General features: G+C 39.2%; 1 protein-coding gene across 5 annotated transcripts in view; it reads right to left on the reverse strand.

Annotated features, from left to right (window-relative positions):
- Positions 1 to 2,965: 2,965 nt before the first annotated feature.
- ACVR1 (activin A receptor type 1) overlaps positions 2,966 to 18,164 on the reverse strand; it is an 87,664-nt gene continuing 72,465 nt past the window's right edge. For all 5 annotated transcript variants that reach the window (XM_036996030.2, XM_073241492.1, XM_073241491.1 and 2 more), the window contains 2 exons: positions 4,996 to 5,126; positions 2,966 to 4,178 (listed from right to left, as the gene is read on the reverse strand). In XM_036996030.2, coding sequence (XP_036851925.1) covers positions 4,044 to 4,178; positions 4,996 to 5,126 — 266 coding nt within the window. In that variant the 3' untranslated portion in view covers positions 2,966 to 4,043. The remainder of the gene's footprint in view (positions 4,179 to 4,995; positions 5,127 to 18,164) is intronic.

Here is an 18,164-nt window from a genome sequence, read left to right on the forward strand (position 1 = left end):
TGAACTCCCTCAGCTTTTGTATGTCTGAGAAAGCTTTTTTTCTCCACATTTGAAGGATAACTTTGCTTGATAATGTATTCTTTCCTGGCAATTTTTAGCTTTCCATTCTTGGAATATGTCATTCCATACTCTCCTGGAATATATAGTTTCTGCTGAGAAACTGACTGATAGCCCAGTGAGGTTTTCTTTTTAGGTTACTTTCTCCCCATGGCTGCCTTTAAGATTTTTTCCTTTTAACATTGGTCTTTGAGTTTCTATGTCTTTTGGAGGTATTTTTGCACTGAGATAATAAAGCATTCTATTAACTTTGTAGACTTGTATATTCAATTCCTTCCCCAGGTTTGGGAATTTCTCAGCTATTATTTCTTTAAATAATATAGTTTACATATATAGTTCTCATAGGATTTCTTCACTTTCAAAAAAATCTTAGTTCTCTCTTCTAACTGAATCGTTTCTAAATTCCTGTCCTTCAGTCACTTGTTCTTTCTTCCATCTGGTTTGCCTGTTACCTATGCTCTCTAATACACTCCTCATCTCATTCATTGGATACTCCAGCTCCAGAAGTTGCTTAGTTTTTTTTTCAAAATTTCACTGTCTTTGATAAATAACTTCTTGTGTTCAGTAAGTTCACTCCTGAATTCAATGACTTCCCTCTTTGAATTCTCATAGTGTATTTAATTTCTTCATAATAGCTATCTTGAATTCTTTTATCAATTAAATCATAACCTTTGAGTTTGGTTTCTGGAGAATTATTATTTTTTGTAATAACTTATCCCCTTGATTTTTCATAGTGTTTGAGGATATGCACTTCTATTGCATTTTGAAATGACACATTTTTTTGTGAAGGATTTGTTTACTTTGGCTGTTGAAGTTCAAGAGGGTGGCAATTAGAAACCTTCTTACTATGTCCTAGAAGGTGGTGCTATAGCTCAAGTTCTGGTTTCTCCTACCAGAGCAAGTTTCAGAATTGCACTCAGGAGTGCACAAAAAGGGCTGGCAGTAGTGTGTGTGGCGGGGAGGTATAAACTTAGCATCTGAGGCTTTGGAGGTGCCCACAGCCTGACAGGGATTCTTGAGAGCCAGACTCCCAGAGGTCCATGGGTGGGTCTGTGCTGAAATCCCAAACCTGACAGGAAATTCATTCCTTCAGTGTCTTTTGGCATTCTTGTCTACTTCCTCCCCTTTCCCCAGTCATGGAGATCCCCCCTCAGAAACCCAAGTGCTGCTGGAGAGAAGCAGGCCCCTCTGCAACCTCACGGCCCCGCAGTCTGTCACTCACCACTTTCCCTTTCCCCCTCCTCTGGCAGAGAGGCAGCCACTGCTGTCAACAAAAGCCCAGGATGATGCAGTTTCCCTGGGTTTTGCCTGCCTCCGTGGGTCCCTCCCCCTCCTCTGCCTCCAAACTCATCTCTAACCCACTCCAGTGGCATGCCAGGGTCTCCTGTGAGACTGGCTGGGCCTCTACAATTCTCTGTCTCCCCTGCATGTCCACTCAGAGAAAAGGGGAACCCGAAGTGTGCAAAACTATCTTAGCAAAGGGGGGTGGGGCAGGCTCATTGACTCCTTGCGTATGCAGCTTCTCTGAAGTCCTAGCCACCCACTTTCAGACACACAAATGGATAGAAATCTGGGTGTCTGTATAATGTGCAGAGGCAGTTGTGTTCAGTTATGGGGGTCCAACTAATAAATCAAAGGGTAGAGAAAAAAGGAACAACTCATGCCACCATCACATTGACGTCACTCTGGAGAAGTTAGTGTTTGGCTTCATGATCTAGGTGCTGTTTCCGTGGTGCAAACAATTTATAAATATGCCTCAAGCTGTGTACTTTTATATAGGAATGCTTTTATATATGTAAATAATACTTCAATAAAAGTTAAATGTGACTCCATCCATTTTAGGGTATTTAGCCAAAAGAACTAAAAGCAAGGACTTGAAGAAATGTTTATGCACCCATGTCCGTGGCGGTATTATTCACAACAGCCAGAAGACTGAAGCAACCCAAGTATCAACAGGTGAGTGGATAAGCAAACTATATATACATACAATGGGGTATCAGCCATATAAAGAAGTTCTGCTACATGTTATAACAAAGATGAGCCTTGAGGACATTAGGCTAAATGAAATAAGCCAGTTGCACAAAATGATAAATACTGTATGGTTCCACTCATATGCGGTACTTAGAATAATCAAACTTGTAGAATAGGGGTTGTCAGCTAACGGGGGCGGGAGGAATGAGAAGTTATTGTTTGGTAAGTAGAGCTTCGGTTTCATAAGAGGAAGAGATCTGTGGATGGATGGTGGAGATGGCCGCACGACAATATGAACGTACTTAATAACATAAGACTGAACAGAATTTACCACCTGTACCATTTTTATGCATATTGTACCACAATTTTTTTTGGAAAACCTTCTTATGATTTAATATATATTCTTAAGTGAATACATCCTAATGATGGTATTAATTTACCTCTGGTGAACATTTAAGAATTTTCATTAAATTTATAAAGTAGCCACTCACTTCTTGGGCTACTTTAAACCCTGTTTTTTCAATCCTATTGAACAAAAGTAGAAAAGACAACAAAGGACTCTCATGAACTAGCCAGATGAGATGCATCAGACTGCTGTTCACTACACAGGAGCTGATACTAAACAAAAGGCTTCACATCCCTCCTCTCACTTGTACTCACAACTCCTCTGTGGGGAAGACCAATCAGATGCATCTGTTAACCCTCATTTCAAAAGCTGGGCAACAACTAAGAACAAAATAAAATCATAGTCAAAAAAAAAGAAACAAAATTAAAACTTTCTGATCCAACTTCAAGCTGGAGGACATCATAGAATCTTTTCATAGACTGCTTTTTCAAGCAAAAGCAAATTCAATTTACAAATTAGTTTTGTGCTTCTATTGTTCTCATAAAAAAATGCTTTATATTACATCTTTTCTACAGGCTGAAAAAAATTCACTTTTTGACTTGAAAACATTTTATTTAATTTATACAAATAACTACTAAATACAAAAAGTAGATTAAAACAAAATAGTTATTTTTTCTGGCAGAGTTTAAATGCACATAATGGATAATTCCGAAGAAAATGCATTTTCCCCACAGCGTTCAGGACTAAAATTCTACTGAAATCTTTGCTTCTAAATCAGTAATATATTCGGTGGTGTCACATGGGTAATGGCTAAATACGTACTGCATAAACTGAAAAAAGTTACAGTCTACACACATACAAATGTGAAGCACTTAAAATGTGAATTTAACTGATAATAAAAGAAAATGTCCATTTCAGAGTATAGTGTTAAAAACATTTCAGTAATAAAATCATAAGACCACATAAAAATAAGCTTTAACATATGCACAAAGCAGTTTTGTAAAAACTGCTAAGTGCACAAGTAATAAATAATTTGCAAGGTTGTGTATAAACAATTCCTAATGTTTCAGCATCATTGTAAACATCAGCACATGTGTAAAATGCAGCAAAGTCTGACATTACATTTTGTTTTGCCAAATTGAATTCCTATTATCCAAAGACAGACCAGTGGAGTACGCAGCCAACATTTTGGCAAGTTGGGTCTTTAAAATTAAGAGTAACAGTGCAAGTAAGGAATGCAAAGAATTCCTAGTGCAATAAAGAAGAGAAGCACAGGCAATATTGCTGATTAAAAATTCACCACCTCCTTGAGTTTCCCGTGGGGAGTGTCTAGGAGACCTGTGAAAGATATGCAAAGCCATTGTCTTAATGCCCAGATCTCTTTTAGGATTTCTCTGTGTTCCTCCAGTTCCCTACCTTTGCAACAGTGTCTGTCCGACATTAGTCTCTGCAGTGTGAACAGTTTGTGAAATGCCCAGTTCACAGTCATTGAGCGAGGTTAGGGTGGTTTTGGTGTCTCCCCAACACATGGCTGGGTCGGATGTCTGCCTTGTCAAAGCAGCCATTTGAGGAGGGAGACAGATTCTGTTCTGACAACCAGTCAGGCCAGCATTAGGTCCCAGCTGGACAGTGACAACAATGTCAAATCTTCCTTGACACCATCAAAGTGTCAACAGTCAGTTTTCAATTTGTCTAGGGAATTATCAATTTTGGTCAAAGTCTTTTTGATGCGCAGAGCTGTGAGTCTTGCGGATGGATTCTGATACCAGCATTCTTTCATCAGCTTGGCCAGAGAGGTTAATGTCTGAGGAAAGAAAGAACCAACACCAGCATGAGAAAATCGCTTTTTTGTGGCCCCAGAAGCTGGGCAGATGTGTCAACCATTTTTGCAGAATTCTGCAGATCTTGTGAAGTTAAAGTGATGTTATTGCCATCTTCTTTAAACAAATCATTAAGGCTTTGACTTGATTTTTAAATGCCACTGATAAAAAAAGCTACTCTTGAGTTTCATGACCTCTTCCTTTGGACTCCTAATGCTACCAACTGTTTTTACCAGGTAAATTACATAGACCAGGCTGGACCCCTTGATGGTTTTATGGATGCTAAAAAGCAGTAATAGTAACCCCAAGTTAATACTGAAATTTGCAGATAGGGTCATTAATCAATGTCTTAGATTCACTACTACTTAAGAGCAGCAATGAAGATTTTCAGTGTTGAACTGCTTATGACTAGAATTTCAGATATGCAGAGATGGAAAAGAAGTTAAAAGCATCACTCACAGTCCCTTGTTTTACACATGAAACTGCAATCCTAGGACCAATGGCATAGCAATAAGTCTACCAATTCCTGGAACTAGCCAAGAGAATTTCTAGGAAATAGAAATCCTTATAAATATTCCCATTTCCCATTCATCATTATCAAGATCTATTAGATATGGCTCTTTAAAGAAGACTGTTTCCTAACCTATTCCACTAAGTCTAAGACCTTTCTCCATGAAATAGGGAGAAAAAGCAATAGGTACCCAGGACAGATCACTCAGGAAATATAACAGTGGAAATTCAAGAGTAACAAAAAGAAAACACCAGAGGATAGCTCTGAAACTAAGAAACTGGCATTCTTACCGGGTCTGAGAACCATCTGTTGGGTATGTTTGGCCGCTGTTGATCCACACAGACCACCTTCCTCATATCTTCAAAACTTGGGTCATTGGGAACCACATCATAAAAGGGTGGCTTGTAATCCTCCACAATACCTTTACACATAGACAAAAATTGTGTTGGGTTAGCAAAAGAATAGACGTTTCCCCAGTGTTCTACTGATGAGTGTCACAGACTAACTTTTATTATCAGTCACAGTGTGTCAGGAAAAAGTACTGTTCACCTTCCTCACTTCAAAGTAATTCTGAAACCTGTAAGTCAGTCTTAAAATAAGTGGATAACAATAAATAGAAGCCCTACAGAAAATCTGAAGAAGAATGATCATTAGAGGAAAATGTTACTTCTCATTTAATTACAATTATTAACAAAATGCTCCAAGACTGTATATAAAGAGCTCCATAGTAATCAACAGGGCACAGTAAATGCAGGACAAAAATCCCTTTGGTGATCAAAATGAGATAAGACATCTAAAGAAGATACCTGAATCTGGCAGTTTCAGACCATAAAAAGAAATTAAAAGTTATCCACAAACAAGAGCTAGAGACAAATAGTCCAAAAACATCACCAAAATATCCCTTCTTTGGTTATGAAATGATTAGGGGGGAAAATCATAATAAAACAATCCCTCCCATTGGAAATTGCAAATAATATGATATTCATTTCCTCATTCATTCTAGGTGTACTGAATACCGTCTAACGGCCAGATACAGCTGTCTGTTGGGTAGCTCTATTATTTACTCTCAGATTGAAGGCACAAAATAAAATGTAGAGAAGAGCAGTCATACGAGGAGGCGGGAGAGGGGCTGTAAAGGATGAACCCTCCTAAGCAAGGATGAAAGCGGCTGATTTCAGCTTCTACCTCTGCCTGGTTTCTAACGCCTTTAGAACCATTTTTTTCCCCCCAACAAAAGTACATCAACTCCTTACTTTTCAAAAAGAGTAATTCTACAAATAAAGAAATTTACAACATCCCCATTTGGAAATAGAAAATTGATTCTTCCCCTTGAAACCAAGAAAATCCATTTTTCCTCCATCATCAAAGGCTTCAACAGTGAGGACGGTGCATCACTTGGTTTATCACCCTCTTTAATTCCTCCATGTAACTTTCTTCAATTCCATAATCCCTGACAGGTTGGTGGGCAAGACGAGAGGAAGCTGTGAGGAAAATTATAATTGTTTCTATTTCCAGAAGCCACCCAGAAAGCTTCAAACCCCTTTTCATTTATCAAAGATAATAAATTACTTAACTGTGAGAATCCATTCTCACAAAGCCCATATAAATGCAAACCTTTTAGATGTAAAATATGACATAATATGAGGAGATGGAGCAAAAAAGTAGTGTTTTAAAATGTATTCAAACTTAAGTGACCATCAGCCTAATACAGATTGCTATATACTTAGAATGTTATATATGAGCCTTGTGGTACCCACTACTTGAAATCTGTAATAGATACATGAAAAATAAAGAAAAATAAATCCAAGCATAATACTAAAGAAAGCCATCAATCACAAGGAGGAGAGCAAGAGAAAAAGGAACAGAGAAAAACTCTAAAAGCAATCAGAAAACAATTGACAAAATGGAAATGAGCACATACCTATCAACAATTACTTTAAAAGTAAATGGACTAAATGCTCCAATCAAAAGACATAAGGTAGCTAGATACATAAAGCAAGACCTATGTATGCTGTATACAGGAGACTCAATTCAGACCTAAAGACACAGAGTAAAAGTAAAGCAATGAAAAAAATATTCTTTGCAAATGGAATTAAAAAAAAAAAAACTGGAGTAGCAATACTTAAACAAAATAGACTGTAAAAAAAATGTAACAAAACAAACAGCATTACTTAATGATAAAGGGATTAATCCAAGAGGGTATAACAATTGTAAATTTCTTTGTATCCAACACAGGAGCATAGAAATGAATAAAGAAAATATTGACGGGGGCGGAGCCAAGATGGCGGCGTGAGTAGAGCAGTGGAAATCTCCTCCCAAAAACACATAGAGCTATGAAAATATAACAAAGAAAAATCTTCCTAAAATAGAGACCACAGGACACAGGACAACATCCAGACCACATCCACACCTGCAAGAACCCAGCGCCTTGTGAAGGGGGTAAGATACAAGCCCCAGCCCGGCGGGACCCAAGCGCCCCTCCCCCCGGCTCCCAGTGGGTGGAGAGAAACCGGAGCGGTTTTTTTTTTTTTTTTTTTGGCGAGCGCTTTTTGGAAGCCTTAGAGGGACGGCCCCCGTTGCTGGGGAGGCAGGGTGGCGGGACTGGTGAGGAGGTGCCTGGGAACGGCGCCGGAGGACAAAGAATATCCCGCGTTTCTCCCTGCGAGACCTGGGGGCGGGTGCCTGAGACCGGTGCCTGAGGACGGAGGAGGTCGCGCGTTTTTCCCCTTTTTTTTTTCTCTTTTTGGCGAGCGCTTTTTGGAAGCCTTGAAGGGACGGGGACCCCAGTGCTAGGGAGGCACGGTGGCGGGACTGGTGAGCGGGTGGCTGGGACCGGTGCCTGAGGACAAAGAATATCCCCCGTTTTTCCCTGCGGGACCGGTGGGCGGGTGCCTGAGACCGGCACTTGAGGACAGAGGAAATCGCGCGTTTTTCCCCTTTTTTTTTTCTCTTTTCTGCGAGTGCTTTTTGGAAGCCTAAAAGGGACAGGGACCCCGGTGCTAGGGAGGCAGGGCGGCGGGACTGGTGAGCGGGTGCCTGGGACCGGCACCTGAGGACAAAGAATATCCCGCATTTTTCCCTGTGGGACCGGTGGGTGGGTGCCTGAGACCAGCACCTGAGGACAGAAGAAATTGCGCGTTTTTCCCCTTTTTTTCTCTCTTTTTGCCGAGTGCTTTTTGGAAGCCTTGAAGGGACAGGGACCCCGGTGCTAGGGAGGCAGGGCGGCGGGACTGGTGAGCGGGTGCGTGGGACCAGTGCCTGAGGACAAAGAATATTGAGCGTTCCTTCCCTGCGGGACCGGTGGGTGGGTGCTTTTTGGAAGCCTTGAAAGGACAGGGACCCTGGTGCTAGGGAGACAGGGCAGCAGGACCAGTGAGCGGGTGCCTGGGACCGGCACCTGAGGACAAAAAAAAAAAAAAAAAAAAAAAAAAAAATCGCTTGTTTTTTCCTTTTTTTTTCCTTTTTTTTTTCCTCTTTGTTTCTGTTCCCTCTCTCATTGTTGCTGCTGTTGTTTTGGTTTGGAGAGTGCTTTTTGGAAATCTTAAAGGGGCAGGACAGGTCACTTAGACCAGAAGCAGGGAATCTGGGGATCTCTGGGCACTCTAACCCCCTGGGCAGCAGGGAGCACAGAGGCCCCTTACGGAGATAAATAGTCTCCTGGCTGCTCCCCCTCCAACGGGGCTCCACCATTTTGGAGGAACAGCCCCAGCCAGGCCAAGCCCACAGCAACAGCGGAGATAAACCCCAAAGCAACTGGGCAGGAAGCAGAAGCCCTGTCTGCGCACAGCTGCCCAGCACAAGCCACTAGAGGTCGCTATTCTCCCAGGAAAAGGCTACAAACCAACAAGAAGGGAAGCTCTTCCAGCGGTCACTTGTACCAGCTCTGCAAACTATCTCTATCACCATGAAAAGGCAAAACTACAGGCAGACAAAGATCACAGAGACAACACCTGAGAAGGAGACAGACCTAACTAGTCTTCCTGAAAAAGAATTCAAAATAAAAATCATGAACATGCTGACAGAGATGCAGAAAAAAATGCAAGAGCAATGGGATGAGATGCAGAGAAAAATGCAAGAGCAGTGGGATGAAGTCCGGAAGGAGATCACAGATGTCAGGAAAGAGATCACAGAAGTGAAACAATCCCTGGAAGGATTTATAAGCAGAATGGATAAGATGCAAGAGGCCATTGAAGGAATAGAAGCCAGAGAACAGGAACGTATAGAAGCTGACATAGAGAGAGATAAAAGGATCTCCAGGAATGAAACAACACTAAGAGAAATATGTGACCAATACAAAAGGAAAAACATTCGTATTATAGGGATACCAGAAGAGGAAGAAAGAGGAAAAGGGATAGAAAGTGTCTTTGAAGAAATAATTGCTGAAAACTTCCCCAAACTGGGGGAGGAAATAATCGAACAGACCATGGAATTATACAGAACCCCCAACAGAAAGGATCCAAGGAGGACAACACCAAGACACATAATAATTAAAATGGCAAGGATCAAGGACAAGGAAAGAGTTTTAAAGGCAGCTAGAGAGAAAAAGGTCACCTATAAAGGAAAACCAATCAGGCTAACATCAGACTTCTCAACAGAAACCCTACAGGCCAGAAGAGAATGGCATGATATACTTAATGCAATGAAACAGAAGGGCCTTGAACCAAGGATACTGTATCCAGCACGACTATCATTTAAATATGATGGTGGGATCAAACAATTCCCAGACAAGCAAAAGCTGAGGGAATTTGCTTCCCACAAACCACCTCTACAGGGCATCCTACAGGGACTGCTCTAGATGGGAGCACCCCTAAAAAGAGCACAGAACAAAACACACAACATATGAAGAATGGAGGAGGAGGAATAAGAAGGGAGAGAAGAAAAGAATCTCCAGACAGTGTATATAAAAGCTCAATAAGCGAGCTAAGTTAGGCAGAAAGATACTAAAGAAGCTAACCTTGAACCTTTGGTAACCACGAATCTAAAGCCTGCAATGGCAATAAGTACATATCTTTCAATAGTCACCCTAAATGTAAATGGACTTAATGCACCAATCAAAAGACATAGAGTAATAGAATGGATAAAAAAGCAAGACCCATCTATATGCTGCTTACAAGAAACTCACCTTAAACCCAAAGATAAGCATAGACTAAAAGTCAAGGGATGGAAAAACATATTTCAGGCAAACAACAGTGAGAAGAAAGCAGGGGTTGCAGTACTAATATCAGACAAAATAGACTTCAAAACAAAGAAAGTAACAAGAGATAAAGAAGGCCACTACATAATGATAAAGGGCTCAGTCCAACAAGAGGATATAACCATTCTAAATATATATGCACCCAATACAGGAGCACCAGCATATGTGAAGCAAATACTAACAGAACTAAAGAGGGAAATAGACTGCAATGCATTCATTGTAGGAGACTTCAACACACCACTCACCCCAAAGGATAGATCCACCGGGCAGAAAATAAGTAAAGACACACAGGCACTGAACAACACACTAGAACAGATGGACCTAATAGACATCTATAGAACTTTACATCCAAAAGCAACAGGATATACATTCTTCTCAAGTGCACATGGAACATTCTCCAGAATAGACCACATACTAGCTCACAAAAAGAGCCTCAGTAAATTCCACAATATTGAAATTCTACCAACCAATTTTTCAGACCACAAAGGTATGAAAGTAGAAATAAATTCTACAAAGAAAACAAAAAGGCTCACAAACACATGGAGGCTTAACAACATGCTACTAAATAATCAATGGATCAATGAACAAATCAAAATAGAGATCAAGGAATATATAGAAACAAATGACAACAACAACACTAAGCCCCAACTTCTGTGGGATGCAGCGAAAGCAGTCTTAAGAGGAAAGTATATAGCAATCCAGGCACACTTGAAGAAGGAAGAACAATCCCAAATGAATAGTCTAACATCACAACTATTAAAACTGGAAAAAGAAGAACAAATGAGGCCTAAAGTCAGCAGAAGGAGGGACATAATAAAGATCAGAGAAGAAATAAACAAAATTGAGAAGAATAAAACAATAGCAAAAATCAACGAAACCAAGAGCTGGTTCTTTGAGAAAATAAACAAAATAGATAAGCCTCTAGCCCAACTTATTAAGAGAAAAAGAGAGTCAACACAAATCAACATAATCAGAAATGAGAATGGAAAAATCACGACAGACTCCACAGAAATACAAAGAATTATTAAAGACTACTATGAAAACCTATATGCCAACAAGCTGGAAAACCTAGAAGAAATGGACAACTTCCTAGAAAAATACAACCTCCCAAGACTGACCAAGGAAGAAACACAAAAGTTAAACAAACCAATTACAAGCAAAGAAATTGAAACAGTAATCAAAAAACTACCCAAGAACAAAACCCTGGGGCCGGACGGATTTACCTCGGAATTTTATCAGACACACAGAGAAGACATAATACCCATTCTCCTTAAAGTGTTCCACAAAATAGAAGAAGAGGGAATACTCCCAAACTCATTCTATGAAGCCAACATCACCCTAATACCAAAACCAGGAAAAGACCCCACCAAAAAAGAAAATTACAGACCAATATCCCTGATGAATGTAGATGCAAAAATACTCAATAAAATATTAGCAAACAGAATTCAACAGTATATCAAAAGGATCATACACCATGACCAAGTGGGGTTCATCCCAGGGATGCAAGGATGGTACAACATTCGAAAATCCATCAACATCATCCACCACATCAACAAAAAGAAAGACAAAAACCACATGATCATCTCCATAGATGCTGAAAAAGCATTTGACAAAATTCAACATCCATTCATGATAAAAACTCTCAGCAAAATGGGAATAGAGGGCAAGTACCTCAACATAATAAAGGCCATATATGATAAACCCACAGCCAGCATTATACTGAACAGCGAGAAGCTGAAAGCATTTCCACTGAGATCGGGAACCAGACAGGGATGCCCACTCTCCCCACTGTTATTTAACATAGTACTGGAGGTCCTAGCCACGGCAATCAGACAAAACAAAGAAATACAAGGAATCCAGATTGGTAAAGAAGAAGTTAAACTGTCACTATTTGCAGATGATATGATACTGTACATAAAAAACCCTAAAGACTCCACTCCAAAACTACTAGAACTGATATCGGAATACAGCAAAGTTGCAGGATACAAAATCAACACACAGAAATCTGTAGCTTTCCTATACACTAACAACGAATCAATAGAAAGAGAAATCAGGAAAACAATTCCATTCACCATTGCATCAAAAAGAATAAAATACCTAGGAATAAACCTAACCAAGGAAGTGAAAGACTTATACTCTGAAAACTACAAGTCACTCTTAAGAGAAATTAAAGGGGACACTAATAAATGGAAACTCATCCCATGCTCATGGCTAGGAAGAATTAATATCGTCAAAATGGCCATCCTGCCGAAAGCAATATACAAATTTGATGCAATCCCTCTCAAATTACCAGCAACATTCTTCAATGAATTGGAACAAATAATTCAAAAATTCATATGGAAACACCAAAGACCCCGAATAGCAAAAGCAATCCTAAAAAAGAAGAATAAAGTAGGGGGGATCTCACTCCCCAACTTCAAGCTCTACTACAAAGCCATAGTAATCAAGACAGTTTGGTACTGGCACAAGAACAGAGCCACAGACCAGTGGAACAGATTAGAGACCCCAGAAATTAACCCAAACATATATGGTCAATTAATATTTGATAAAGGAGCCATGGACATACAATGGCAAAATGACAGTCTCTTCAACAGATGGTGCTGGCAAAACTGGACAGCTACATGTAGGAGAATGAAACTGGACCATTGTCTAACCCCATATACAAAGGTAAACTCAAAATGGATCAAAGACCTGAATGTAAGTCACGAAACCATTAAACTCTTGGAAAAAAACATAGGCAAAAACCTCTTAGATATAAACATGAGTGATCTCTTCTTGAACATATCTCCCCGGGCAAGGAAAACAACAGCAAAAATGAGCAAGTGGGACTACATTAAGCTGAAAAGCTTCTGTACAGCAAAAGACACCATCAATAGAACAAAAAGGAACCCTACAGTATGGGAGAATATATTTGAAAATGACAGATCTGATAAAGGCTTGACGTCCAGAATATATAAAGAGCTCACACGCCTCAACAAACAAAAAACAAATAACCCAATTAAAAAATGGGCAGAGGAACTGAACAGACAGTTCTCCAAAAAAGAAATACAGATGGCCAAGAGACACATGAAAAGATGCTCCACATCGCTAATTATCAGAGAAATGCAAATTAAAACTACAATGAGGTATCACCTCACACCAGTAAGGATAGCTGCCATCCAAAAGACAAACAACAACAAATGTTGGCGAGGCTGTGGAGAAAGGGGAACCCTCCTACACTGCTGGTGGGAATGTAAATTAGTTCAACCATTGTGGAAAGCAGTATGGAGGTGCATCAAAATGCTCAAAACAGACCTACCATTTGACCCAGGAATTCCACTCCTAGGAATTTACCCTAAGAACGCAGCAATCAAGTTTGAGAAAGACAGATGCACTCCTATGTTTATCGCAGCACTATTTACAATAGCCAAGAATTGGAAGCAACCTAAATGTCCATCTGTAGATGAATGGATAAAGAAGATGTGGTACATATACACAATGGAATACTACTCAGCCATAAGAAGTGGAAAAATCCAACCATTTGCAGCAACATGGATGGAGCTGGAGAGTATTATGCTCAGTGAAATAAGCCAAGCGGAGAAAGAGAAATACCAAATGATTTCACTCATCTGAGGAGTATAGGAACAAAGGAAAAACTGAAGGAACAAAACAGCAGCAGAATTACAGAACCCAAAAATGGACTAACAGGTACCAAAGGGAAAGGAACTGGGGAGGATGGGTGGGCAGGGAGGGATAAGGGGGGGGGAAGAAGAAGGGGGTATTAAGATTAGCATGCATGGGGGGGAGGGAGAAAGGGGAGGGTGGGCTGCACAACACAGAGAAGACAAGTAGTGACTCTACCACATTTTGCTAAGCTGATGGACAGTAACCGTAATGTGGTTGTTAGGGGGGACCTGATATAGGGGAGAGCATAGTAAACATAGTATTCTTCAGGTAAGTGTAGATTAAAAATTTAAATAAAAAAAAAAGAAAGAAAGAAAGAAAAGGGGGATTACTCCTTAACAGGATAAAACTATTGGTAAATCAAAGATCAACGCATGCTTTAAATATCCTTAATGTTGATCACTTGAAGGGTGTCAGATGATCGGCTATGGAGGTACTCTTTTCTGATAATATTCCTTTCTCTTAATTTAAAAAAAAAAAAAAAAGCAGTTACTGTGTGCTGACCTCCAATGAGTTCTGCACAGTGGTATAGAGGGCATGTCAAAGTGTGGGCAAAGGGTCTGTTTGTTTCTACGCAGAAGATCAAGGCCTAGCTTGGATACCCAGAAAATGAACTAAGATACGATATGAGGAGGAGCTTCCGGCATCAGCACTCTCTGGAGGACTCGTGCCGGGGGATGATCATCAAAAAGCCTCCACAGGGATCCGGACGATGCTGCGGTTGTGGCTGCATCCAGCCCACCGTCTCCTGGACTTGCCATAAGAAGGAGGAGGGAGATGTCTAGGCTGGCATGTGCATACAGTGAGACAACGAATTTGACTGGATCTGTACTGTTGGAACTCAACCAGGAGTTGGGAGGGGTGCAAGTTGTAGCACCCCAAAATCTCATGACTATAGACTATCTATGGTTAAAAGAACATATGGGATGTGAACAGATCCCAGAAATGGGCTGCTTTAATTTGTCTGATGGTTCAAGTACAGTTGGACAATATCCATCATATCATAGATAAATTTTCACAAATGCCTAGGGTGCCTAAATGGTTTTCTTGGCTTCACTGGAGATGGCTGGTAATTATAGATTTGCTTTGTTTATGTCACCGTATTCCTATTATACAAGAAGATATGTCAAAGAAATAATCAATCCTCCCAAGTTTCCTTCATATGCTACATCTATAGCTTTTCTTCTTCCTTCCTAATTACAAACCTTAAATAGAATTCGTGCCTCATATCGAATTTACCGAGTATCATAATTCCTCCAGGTGGTAAAGATACCTCGAGACAAGTGCTGGGCATAGAAGCCACAGGGCATAAATCTGCAAAGAAGTAAAAAGCTAACCTTTGCAAACAATATGGCTTCTCTCTCACTTACCAACTTTACATTTCCCTGTATGGCCCCGGAAGATGACTGGTTAGCCAGAGACGGGTAAGATTCCTCAAGGGAGGAACAACCTAAGACAGGCACAGTCGCAGGGGGGCCATCAGGTGAGAATTTGGGGATCAACAGAGGTGAGGCTCAGAACCTCACCCCCCCTGCTTTGAGAGAAATCTTCTGCATCCGTGGATGTCTTGCTGCCCTTGTCTAGCCTGGATTAATACTTAGTCCATAGGCACACACCTGATCATCTGATCATCTATATTTGCCTTCTTACAGCACTAAACTATGTTTTCTACCTTTATCTTGCATCTACCTACCACTTCAGCATTTTATTAAAAATAAAAATAATAATAATAATAGGAGAAATGTGGGATCAACATATAAATCAAGTACAAAAATCAAATGAATATTCATATTTGACCTGATGGTTTATAGGTCATATTGCATGATCAAAACCGAAAGTTTCTGTGATGACTGCCCTTGTACTGTTCACCATGTAAGAATTTATTCACTCTGTAAGAATTCGTTCACCATGTAAGAACTTGTTCGTTATGCTTCAGAAGATTGGAGACTGACGAGAATTAGGCTTGAGATGGATTAATGATTGTACATTGAGCATTGACCCCCCTATACTGAATTTTATTGTTGTTAACAACCATTTGATCAATAAATATGAGAGATGCCCTCTAAAAAAAAAAAAAAAAAAAAAAAAAAGAAAATATTGACATAAGAGAAATTGAAAGTAAAACAATGCTAGTAGGGAACTTTAACATCTCACTTATACCAATGAGTAGTTCACCCAAACAGAAAACCAATAAGGAATCAATGACTCTGAATGACACATAAGACAGACAGACTTAGATAAACACAGAAACACAGAATGTTCTATCCCAAACCAGCAGAATACACATTCTTTTCAAGTCCACATGGCACATTCTTCAGGATGTGTCACATGTTAGGTCATAAAACAAGGCTCAATACATTTAAGAGGATGGAAATAATATCAAGCATCTTTTCCAACTACAACAGTATGAGACTGGAAATCATTTACAAGAAAAAAAACTGGAAAAACCACAAATGCATGGAGGCTAAGCAACACACTACAAAACCACCAATGAGTCAATGAAAAAATCAAAATGGAATTCAAAAAATACCTGAAATCTAATGAAAATAGAAATACAGTAGTTCAAAACCTTTGAGACACTGAAAAAGTAGTTCTAAAAAGAAAGCATTTCTATAAAGAAAAAGCTCAATCTAACCTTTCACTCAAAGGAACCAGAAAAAGAACAAGCAAAGCCCAAAGTTAGTAAAAAGAAGGAAGGAAATAATAAAGATCAGAGTGGAAATAAATGAAATAAAAACCAAAAAAAAAAAAATACAAAAGATTGATGAAACTAAAAGTTGGGTCTTCAAAAAGATAAACTTCTTTGAAAAATGATAAACCTTTAGCCAGACTTCACCAAAGAAAAAAAATCAAAATCAGAACAAGAAGTTACAAACAACACCATAGAAATGCAAAGGATTTTAAGAAATTACTGCAACAAATTATATGTCAACAAATTGAACAGCCTAGGAAACATGGATAAATTCCTAGAAACATACAATCTTCTAAGATTGAACCAGGAAGAAATAGAAAACCTGAACAAACTGATTATTGGTAACAACATTGAGTCAGTACTCAAAAAGCTCCTAAGAAACAGATGTCCAAGGCCAGATGTCCTCACAGGTAAATTCTACCAACATTTACAGAAGACTTGATATCTATCCTTCTCAAACTATTCCAAAAAACTCAGAGGGAAGAATGCTTTCAAATTCATTCTATGAAGCCAGCATTACCCTGATATGAAAATCAGACAGACACTACAAGAAAAGGACATTACATAGCAATTCCTGATGAACATAGATGCAAAAATCCTCAACAAAATATTGGCAAGCCAATTCATAAATACATTAAAAGGATCATTCACCACAACCAAGTTTATTCCTAGGGATGCAAGGATAGTTCAATATCCACAATCAGTCAATATGATATACCACATTAACGAAAGGGTGAAAGACATATGATCCATATATGCAGAAAAAGCATCTGACAAAAGTCAACATCCATTCATGATAAAACTGGCAACAGAGTGGGTACACAGGGAATATACCTCAATGTAAAGGCCATTTATGGGAACCCATAGCTAACATTATACTCAGTGGTAAAAGCTGAAAGCTTTTCCCCTAAGAATAGGAAGAAAAGAAGGATTTCCACTCTCATCAGTTTTATTCAACATAGTGTTGGAAGTCCTGTGCACAGTAGTCAGATAAGAAAAAGAAATAAGAGGCAAATTGGTAAGGAAGAAGTAAAACTTTCACTATTTGTAGATGACATGATGTTATATATAAAAACCCTAAAGATGCCACCAAAAAACTATTAGAACTAAATGAGTTCAGTAAAGTTGCAGGATGCAAAATCAATATACAGAAATAAGTTGCATTTCTGTACACTAAAAATGAACTACCAGAAAGAGAAATTAAGAAAATCCCATTTATGGCTACATCAAAAAGAATAAAATACCTAGGAATAAAATACCAGAGAAGTGAAAGACCTGTACTCTGAAAACAGTAAGACATCGATGAATGAACTTGAACATAACTCAAATAAATGTAAAGATATTCCATGCTCATGGATAGGAAGAATTAATACTGTAAAAATGGCCATATTGCCCCAAATGCTCTGCAGATTTAATGCAATCTTTAGCAATATCAACAGCATTTTTTTTACAGAACTAGAACAAAGAACTCTGAAATTTCTATGGAATCACAAAAGACCCTAAATAACTAAAGTAATCTTGAGAAGGAAGAAAAAGCTGGAGTTATTACATGCCCTGATTTTAAACTATACTACAAAGCTATAGAGTAACCAAAATAGTTTGGTACTGATACAACAATAGACACATGGATCAAAAGAACAGCATAGAGAGCCCAGAAATAAACCCACAGTCAATTAATGACAAAGGAGGAAAGAATACACAACAGGGAAAGAATAGTCTCTTCAGTAAATAGTTCTGAGAAAACTGGCCAGCTACATGGAAAAGAATGAAATGAGATGATCACTTTTGTACAGCATACACAAAAGAAAACTTGAAATAGATTGAAGACCTTCAAGACTTGAAACCATGAAACTCCTAAGAGAAAACATAAGCAATAAACTTTTGGGCACTGGCCTTAGCAATTGTTTTTC

Source organism: Manis javanica, chromosome 7 (assembly GCF_040802235.1).
Source record: "Manis javanica isolate MJ-LG chromosome 7, MJ_LKY, whole genome shotgun sequence".
Classification (NCBI taxonomy): Eukaryota; Metazoa; Chordata; class Mammalia; order Pholidota; family Manidae; genus Manis; species Manis javanica.